Consider the following 9,956-nt stretch of genomic DNA (forward strand, 5'->3'; position numbering starts at 1 on the left):
GCTTATGGTTCAAAGAGAAAAACTAGGATTCAAGTAAACTATAATTTACAGAATGAGATGGAATAATCCAGAAGAGAAGTTTCTTTTCTCTTTTATATCTAATCCTAATTAATTTTAAATTATAATTTTTAAAACTAAATAATATCTTTTCCTATTTTAAAATAAAAAATAAAATTTAAATCAAAATTAATTAAAGCAATCTACGCGTCTTCAATTGATGAATGGGGACCACTTGCTTCGTAGGAAGGCACGCCTAACTTGGCACGGAGCTGCGCCTTACTTGGAGTCACCAGTGTGTGTTGGTGTGCATTGCTTGAGCACTGCGCCTTACTTGAGTATATCATGCGCCTAACTTGAAAGGAGTAACTTCTCTTGCGTGTTGTTGTTGAGCATTGCGCCTTAGGCGCAGCCTAGGCAGAGCTTCTTGAGCGTTCTTCTTTCATCCTTGCGCCTAACTTGAGAAATCTCAAGTTAGGCGCAACCTTGGCTGTGCTGGTGGAGAAGAAGTATAAACTATTATACATCATTGGAAAGTTCTGGAAGTTAGCTTTCCAACGCCACTGAAATCACGTTCATTGGACCTCTGTAGCTTGAGATATTTAGGTTTGAGTGCAAAGAGGTCAGGATTGACAGCATCATTCGCCTTCTTCTCTTTTTCTGCGGAAACTCCATCAAATCCAGCCAAATGCTACCTAAAGTAAATAGAATTTCACACGACTCAAAGTAACATCTATAGTGGCTAAAAGATAATTAATTCTTGATTAAACTCAACAAATTAAATGCAAATTCACTAAGAAAAGATAGGAAAGATGCTCACGCATCACAACACCAAACTTGAATTGTTGCTTGTCCTCAAGCAACCAAACTAACATAGGCTTAGGATGTGAATTTGCATGAGAATGAGAGTTCGATTAAGCTCATGTCTCTTCTTATAGTGGGGTTTACAACTGCAATCCTGAATAGTTTTAGCATCTCACTCTCCTTTGAATCAGAAGGATGTCACTGTCATTCGGAATTAGAATCCGGATAATATTATGAATTTTCTAATCTTTTGTACTTCAATTTAATCCTTGAACACAACAAATTTCCTTTGATTCTCTTTTCTTTAGTGCTTTACACCTTGAGCCTAGCCGTAACTTTAAATATTGTCTCAAGCTTCACTTGACACAAAAACACCACAAGCACTTAACTGGGGAACTCTCTTTAAGTTCTGATTTTTCTTTCAGTTAATCCCAGACAATGGTGCTCAAAGCCTTTGGCATACTCTTGTCAAATGCATTTGATCTTGACTCTTAGTGTTCTGTCTCAAGGATTACTTGACACAATCACACCACAAGCATATGACCAGGGAAACAACTCTTTGAGCTTTTAATCATGTCTGACCTCCCTAGTCATTGATGCTCAGAGACTCAGACCTTGCTTTTATTTTTCTTTTGCTATTTCTTCTGCTTCAAGGATGAAACTTTCACTTATTGCAGAGAATTCATTATAGTTTTCTAAATTCCTATTTCTTATACATCAACATTCTTTGATTCAAATTCAAATATGCATTGTTCATGTCATGCATTCAAAGTCACAGAAAATACCACCACATTTGGATAAATGAGACTACTATTAAAATTAAACTCAATTTCTCATGCACTACATTTTTTTTCTTTTTTTTTATTTCAAGCTTAGTGGGTAATACATGAGACACCTTTTAACATTAAAGCAAATCAAATAACAAAATAGACAGTAAATTAAATTAGAACCTAGGAATTGAAAATATAACTGATCATGCAATAACAAAATAAAAAAAAACAGGAATATAACATAATAAGAACGGGAGAAAATATAGAATGAAAGAAACTCAACCATCTCAGTTATCCTAGTGGCCATCTCATTCTTCTAGTTGTGCTCCTCTGTGAAGATGATTTGCCTCTCTTTGGTGCTATTAAAATAAACAGAAAAGCCAAAAAGCGAAGCGACAACACCAAACTTAAAAATTTGCTTGTCCTCAAACAAAGAAGAACTGAAAACAGAAAAGGACATAAAAAGATAAACGGAAGAGTAAAAATATATTATGATAAAAGAAAAATAAAATGATAAAAGAAAATAATTAAAATATATATAGTATCTCTTTATGTTTTTGGTTTTTTTTTTTATATATATATATATAGGGGGGATATATGTATGGGAAGGGAAGGGAAGGATATGTGAGTGTTGAAGGGGGTGGGGAAGAGGGGGATTATATAGGGATTGTTTGGGGGGGGGGGGGGTAGGTGGAGGTGGTCACGGGAATGGGGGGTCTTGGGAATAAATAACTAGGATTTTGGCATGATATGGTATGAATTTGGTTAATTAATGGTTAAAGGTGAGGTCAATGAGGAGGGGAATAAATGGGGAATGTTGAAAGAAAGAGAAAGGGGAATATGTGATTGATTTGGGGAGGATTTGGCGTGGGATTTGTGTGATTGGATGCTAAATATATATATATTTTTTTTTTTTTGAAATTTTTCACGCTAAACTTGGAAGGAGCGTGGGTCTTAAACCAAAAACATGCTAATTACGTCGTATGCCACGCTGAACTTGGAATTCTCCAAGTGCAGCGTGGGCTTGGCAGAAGCTCCCTTTTTATTTTGCACGCACATGCCACGTTGAATTTGGAGAATTCCAAGTTCAGCGTGGAACTGGCAGAATCAACCTCCTCCAGAGTGTTCAAAAATTTTTCTAAATGTCCGATTCCTGTTTTAAAATTTCTGCATGATCAAAACACAAGTAAAACAACGGAAAAACAGTAAAAACTAAATAAAAATCAAATAGATAATAAAACTAATGCAACGGAAAAATAACTAAGGATACGAAATTATCGGGTTGCCTCCCGACAATCGCTTCTTTACCGTCACTAGCTTGACGGTCAGCTCCTCTAAGGATGAGGATCATAGAGGCTCAGCTCTTCACCCCCTCACTGTGAATCTTCTCCCTGTGTCCCTATAAAGTAGCTCAATATATTCTAGAGAGAGAATTCTGTTTACTGTGTAAGTGAACACTGGATTGCTAGTCAACACCACTTTCATTTCTGGGGAGAAGCCTTCAGTGAGAATCTTTTTGTTTCTCCATCTCCTGGGTACTTTCTTCTTTTTGGGGACCTCCTCCTTGGTGGATGATGCATTTCCGACACCAAACTTAAGTTTGATGTCAGGAGAAATTTTATTGATTGTCACTAAAGGAGGTTTGGGCTGCAGATTCTGCTGTACATCATCAGGAGGTTCTTGAAGGTTTGGATCAATAAGTTCAGTCTGCATGCACCTCTCTTCTTCACCTGCTGAATGTATATCTTTGAAGACATGAAAGACTAGTTGCTCATTATGCACTCTAAGCACTAATTCACCTTCTTCCACATCAATCAAAACTCTTCCAGTATAGTAGCTAGGAATAGTCTTCCTAGAATTATAGAGGCATTCTCATCCTCCCCTGTGTCAAGAATCACAGAATCTGCTGGGAGGAAGAACTTACCCAGTTTGACCAAGATATTCTCCACTAATCCGTATGCAGACTTTATAGATTTGTCTGCCATCTGTAATGCTATCCTTGTGGGTTGTGCCTCTTAGATTTGCAGCTTCTTCATCACAGACAAGGGCATTAAATTGATGCTTGCTCCCAGATCACATAACGCTTTCTCAAAGGTTGTGCTCCCAATGGTGTATGGAATTTGAAAGCTCCCTGGATCCGGCATCTTCCTTGGCAAGTTATTCTGAATAATGGCACTACATTCTTTAGTCAGGACCACTGTCTCATCTCCCTTTAAAGGCTTTTTCTTTGACAACAACTCCTTCATGAATTTGACATAGAGAGGCATTTGCTCCAAAACCTCAGCAAAAGAAATATTTATTTACAACTTTCTGAAGACTTCCAAGAACTTTGAAAACTGCTTGTCCTTGGTCTCCTTTTGAAGTCTCTGAGGATATGGTATTTTAGGCTTGTACTCAGGAGCCTTTGGTAATGTAGGATAAGTGTCAAGAGAGTCTGGGAATGGGTTGTCCGCACGCTTTGGAGGGACGTGCTCTACTTTTTCCTTCTTCTTCTCTGGAGCTTCTTTTTCAACTGGCTCCTCATTAACTTATGCTTCCGTACTTGCCACTTGACCACTTATCAAGGTGATAGCCTTGCTTTCCTCTCTTGGATTTAGAATTGTGTTACCAGGAAGGCTATTAGTGGTCCTCTGATCAATTTCATTAACTCTTATGGCTAATTGACCCATCTGAATCTCCAAGTTCTTGATTGATGCTCTGGTTTCCTGTCTAAAACTTGCTAATATTGCTTCCAAATCATTGTTCTGCTGGGGCTGAGAAGTTGCTTGCTGAGATGACTGAAACTGGTGGTTATTAAAATTATTCTGTTAAAAACCACCCTGAGAATTATTATTAAAATTCTGTAGCCTCTGAGGTTGCTCTCTCCACCCAAAATTTAGATGATTTCTCCACCTTGATTGTAGGTCTTAGAATAGGGATCATTATTGGGATTTTTAGGAGCACTCCCCATGTAATTGACCTATTCAAAAGAAAATTGAGTATAATCATAATTCTCATTTAGCATAAAATTACCTGTCATGTCATGAGGGACCTCTTGAGGTGCATTCTAAGTGTTGACAGCTAAAACTTGCATTCCACTCAACTGTTGAGTAAGTAAATTTATTTGCTGAGACATAAGCTTGTTCTGAGCAAGAAGAGCATTAACCGCTTCCACTTCCAAGACGTCTCTCTTCTGAGGGGCCTCAGAGTTTACAGGATTCCTGTTAGATAAGTATAAATATTAGTTGCTAGCAACCAACTCAATAAGCTCAATAGTTTTCTCCGATGTCTTCTTCATGTGTAATGAACCACCTGCAGAATTATCTAAGCACATCTTGGACATTTCACCCAAACCTTCATAAAAGATATCTAGTTGGGTCCATTTAGAGAACATGTCCGAAGGACATTACCTAGTCAGCAACTTGTACCTCTCCCAAGTTTCATAGAAGGTCTCACCATCCTTCTGTCCGAAGGTCTGAACCTCCACCCTAAACTTAGTCAGCTTCTTTGGTGGGAAGAATTTAGTAAGAAACCCAGTGACAACCTTATCCCAAGTATCCAAACTCTCCTTGGATTGAGAATCTAGCCACAGCTTTGCTTTGTCCTTCAAGGCAAATGGGAAAAGCATGAATTTGTACACCTCAAGATTCACCCCATTAGTTTTCATAGTATCACAAATTTGCAGAAAATTAGAGATAAACTGTCTAATTGGCCGATTGCCGAATTGAACTGTCTGCTGCTGATGCTTCCTTCATTGAGAAACAACAGCCTCATATTTCTGCTAATGTTTATGTTTCGAATACACTTCTGAGAGGATAGAAGCCCTAATGTTAAGCAATATACACGAGTGAAATGTACTTCACCATAATTATGATAGAGCAAAGTGCTTGTACAACATAGAACATGCATACATAAGCCAAATTCAAGATCTAAGTGAATAGCATTCTACTGCACAAACAACTTGCTTAAGATTATTTTAATTTATCAGATAAGAATAACTAGATCTTCCAATGGTTATAGAAACAAGTAATGACAAACTACAACGTAAAAAGCAAAGACTTGCCATAGGAAGCAAAACAGCAATGATGCATTGACATTTGACAAATATACATTATAGCCATTAACAACACAACGTGCATTCAAAAGAATTGATCATGAAGAATTAACTTTTATTAAGAGTTTAATTAATCAAATCAGCCACTTTGAACTCTCTATATCAATGCTATACTGCCATTAGGGCTTAATTTTGGGAATAAAACAACATGAAGCTGTTATACACAATGTTGCCATTTGAAACGACTCGTTGCCAGAAATAGCTTTTAGACAGCGACGCAGATAGACGCAGAGGTGGAGATAAAAAAAAAATAGAAAGAGAGAGAACGAGTTTAAGGGATGAACCAACCTTGATCCATGCGTTAAAGGGATTTCCGGTAGCAGCTAAGCCACCAACCATCACCGAATGTCGACCAGGACCACATCTTCAGATGCGGGCAAGGGATGTGCTCATTAGTAAATACAGCAAAGTAAGTTGCGCCAATTCTATAAATAGTTTTGGCAGCTCCATCAAATGGAGTTGTTATGACCACCTCCATCAAACTTGTCTAATGTAACTTGCTCATTCACGCCAGCAAAGCTCCAAGGTTGTTGCACCACTTTAACTACATTCAAGTAGGTGGCTAGTAGAATAGTTGATTTGTCTCGGTTTATAACAAATAAGAATGATTGTAAACATTCTAAGATTCAATTTCATACGGCATATGCAGCTTCCCATTGTATGCCAAAATGCAGAAATCTGCACTCAAGATATTCTATCGTAATCAAATTGAGCAAGAAATAAATTAAAAAATATTCTTAAATGAGCTTGATTAATTATCATAATTTATAGTATGATATGAAGCAGAATGGAAGATAAAGTAAAGCTATGAATCTGTTATATTATTTTCATGGCTATTGTACCAGAACTTCACTTTTGGCTCGGTAAATCATATTGTACAAAGAAACTGAGGGCTCCAATCCTGAATTTATCATCTTCTGTATGAGAAACTCCGCTTCCTTCCACTTTCCTTCCTTGCAAAGAAGCCCTATGGTTGAACAAAAGCTAGCCAAATTTGGAACCATTCCATTGTCAATCATTTCTTTGAGTAATCTAAGAGCCCTGTAAGAGCTTTCTTCTTTGCAATAACCATGAATCATGATATTATAAATGACACTGTTTGGTTCCAAGCGCAGCTCACCCAATGATTTGAAGAGCTTTGATGCTTCTTTCATATTACCGTTCATACAAAACCCATGCAAAAGGATACTACATGTAAAAACATCTAAATTTAAACCAGACTTCTCCATTAAAGACTTTATTTCAAATGCTTTGTCCATATGATTTAATTGTACAAAAGCATCAATAAGGATTGTATAAGTCACTTCGGAAGGAGCAATGCTTCTCTCCTCCATTTCCTTGACCATGTTAACAGCTCTATCCAAATTTCCAATCTTACAATACCCTGCAATCAAAGTATTGTAGGTCACCAATGATGGCGATAGTCCAATTGCCTTTGATTGATTAAATAATCTAACAGCAGTGTCCATCTTTCCAATGCCACAAAAACCATTGATTAGTGTATTATATGTAACTAAATTAGGAGTTAAGCCAACAAGATACACTTTATCAACCAACTTTACTGCTTCCTGAAGCTTCTTCAATCTGCACAACCCATCAATCAAAATATTATACGTTACAATACCATATGCCACACCTTTCTCACGCATTTCATCGAACACCTTAAAAGCCTTATCTACATTCCCATCCTTACAATATTCTTTGATGATACAATTGTAAGCATAAACATTGGGCACCGTTCCTCTCTGCTTCATATTTTCATACATTAGAAATGCTTCCTTTTGAAGGTCATGCTTGAAGAACCCGTTTATCAATACACTATAAGTGTGCTGATTGGGAACTAAGCCCAACCCCTCCATCTTACAAAACAACTTCTTTGCCAAATGAACATCACCAATCTTGCAACAACCATCAATCAAGGTAGTGTATAAGACAACATTTGGAGAGAAACCCATGCGAATCAACAAAGCCAAAAGCCAAAAACTCTTGATCAAGTCACCAACTTCACAGCAACCCTTGATCATAATCCCGAAACTGTAGACATCCATAGCAACCTTACCCTTCATTTCATTGAAAAGCAGCCATGCTTTACCAAAACAATTAGATCTAAGGAGCAAGATCAAAAGGTTATTAAAGGTGTTTGATGTGGGAAAATGGGCATTACGAACCATGTGGTTGAGGAAACAGAGAGCTTGATCAGGTAAGTGAGAATGAACATAGGCATTAATGATTGCCTCGTAGAGAAGAGTGTGTGTTGAATTATGAATGAACTGGGTGTGTGTGAGTTGGTGCATGAGTGATGATGGAGAGAAGAAAGGAGAGGAAATTCTGCCGGAGATGAGGCGGAGGAGAAGTGAATGGGCATGGGAGAGCATGGCAGAGGAGAGAAGATGGTTAAGAATGAAGGAAATAGATTGAGGGGTGTGGTGATGGTTTAAAGAATTGAACAAAGAAAGTGCTTTTGTTGGAGGCATTTTCACCATTTTTTGAATTAGAACCAGAGCTTTGTAACTATAACACATGATTTCTCCTCTTCACATTTTACACTTCCAGATACAGAACATATAGTGAGACACTTTCAAGTGTTTGAATTTCAGAACCTTGTGAGAATGAGTTGGGCTTCAACAACAATAACATATCATGTGGAGCCCAAACCCGAGTTTTAGTAAAGGCCGAAACTGCAGATGATTAAAAGAAAAGAAAAGATACAGAAAGGTATGGCTAATCCTAGCTGGAGGTGCAAGCATGTGAAATAAATCAATAAATAAATAAAGCAGGTACAAGCAATATTATGTACTGGTGTTCACAGTGCAGTATAGTTCGGTTGTTAGAGGAAAGGCCATCCAATACATTGAACAAATATTCCGTTGGTTTTTTATCTAAGGCTAACCAAACCAAACTAAACCAATTGTAATTTGATTGATTTGATTTGGTTTTTCGGTCTTCCTGTTTCACCAATGTTGTCACTTGTACTGTTATCAAACTGCAGTAATATCAAAAACAATAAAATAAAATAAGAACAGAGAACACTAAACCAAAATTGAAATTAGAACACCAAACTACAAGTTAAAATCAAATAATTAAAAAACAACCACAAAAGTTAGAAAACAAACTCAAATCATAACAAAAATCTAAGAATCAAGAACAGAACAGAAACTGGCAATGAAAAATAGATGCAGACAAAACTTAAGAACAAAAATCAAGAACAGAATCAGCTCAAAAACATAACAGAAAAAAAAAAAGCAGTCGAAAATCATAACCAAAAAACAAGAACCAAGAACAGCAACCAAGAAAACACTAGAGAACTTCAGAAAATATCTCAACCAAGAATCAAGAACAAATTAAAAATCAAGAACAAAAATCAAGAACTGAAAAAATTAAGAACGGACCAGAATCAAATCAAGAACAGAAAAAAAATATAAGCAGGGAAAAATCAGACAAAAAATCTAGAACCAACCTGAGTCAAAGGCTCCATTCTTGATGATGCTGATGATGTGGCAGAGTGCAGGAAAGAGAGGACGAAGACACGGAAGTGGTTGCCAGCTGGAGTGCGCTGCGATGCACGGAGGACGACACGGGATACTGCTGCGTGGAGGACGACACAGAGGCTGCTGCTGCGTGGAGGGCGACGGAGAGGGAGCGCGACTACGACGAAGGGAGCGGGAGAGGATAGGGCTGACAGAGAGTTGAGGAGGGTGGAGGGAAAGGGGATAGGGCCTCCGCGGCTGCTGCTGTCCGGCGGATGGCAGAGGAGATTGAAGGACGAGGGGTTGTGTCTGAGGAGTGAGGACTGAGGAGGTCTGGGGCTGGGCGGACAGGAGTGTTCGCGGATAGACTTAAGGGAACAAGGGTAAAATTGGAGGTTTCACTCTGTTTAGATAGCTGATGCCTGATGGAACAAAAGAATACGAGAGAAAAAGAAATAAGTAGAAAGAAAATAGAAGATTTTTTTCATGTGTTGGTTTTTGGCAAGGTTGTGAGAATCGGACCGGTCAATAAATTGGTGAGGACACTGGTTTAACAGTTTAATGGTTTGACCGGAATTTAATCGGTTTAATTAAATATTAAACATATAAATTAACTAATTTCTAACTTGATAAAATTTAAAATTTCACGTAATAAATTATCTATAATTTAATATTAGAAGTTCACAAACAACTTCAAAGTTCATAACTAAAAACAACAAAACGCACATAATGACAAACACATAATGTTTTACTATCAAAAGAAACAATTATTAACAAGTTCTCAACTAATCAAAGGTGCAACTCATCACAAATCATAATCATTAT

At 37.5% G+C, this 9,956-nt stretch overlaps 1 protein-coding gene across 3 annotated transcripts; it reads right to left on the reverse strand.

Annotated features, from left to right (window-relative positions):
* Positions 1-2,603: 2,603 nt before the first annotated feature.
* On the reverse strand, positions 2,604-9,557 carry LOC107643028 (uncharacterized). Of its 3 annotated transcripts, none has more exons than XR_015883149.1 (4): positions 9,122-9,557; positions 6,507-8,647; positions 5,953-6,342; positions 2,605-5,374 (listed from the first exon to the last, which is right to left on the reverse strand). XR_015883149.1 is itself a non-coding variant. In XM_021123106.2 (3 exons), exons 2-3 carry the CDS (start codon positions 8,184-8,186, stop codon positions 6,205-6,207), a joined length of 1,818 nt encoding a protein of 605 aa, XP_020978765.1. In that variant the 5' UTR covers positions 8,187-8,647; positions 9,122-9,557; the 3' UTR covers positions 2,604-6,204. The 3 variants fall into 3 exon arrangements, 1 of the variants encoding a protein (XP_020978765.1); XR_015883150.1 differs by having other exon boundaries at positions 2,606-5,154; XM_021123106.2 differs by having other exon boundaries at positions 2,604-6,342.
* Positions 9,558-9,956: the final 399 nt, after the last annotated feature.

The sequence above is a fragment of the Arachis ipaensis genome, chromosome B5 (assembly GCF_059453495.1).
Source record: "Arachis ipaensis isolate K30076 ecotype BB chromosome B5, ASM5945349v1, whole genome shotgun sequence".
In the NCBI taxonomy this organism is placed as follows: domain Eukaryota; kingdom Viridiplantae; phylum Streptophyta; class Magnoliopsida; order Fabales; family Fabaceae; genus Arachis; species Arachis ipaensis.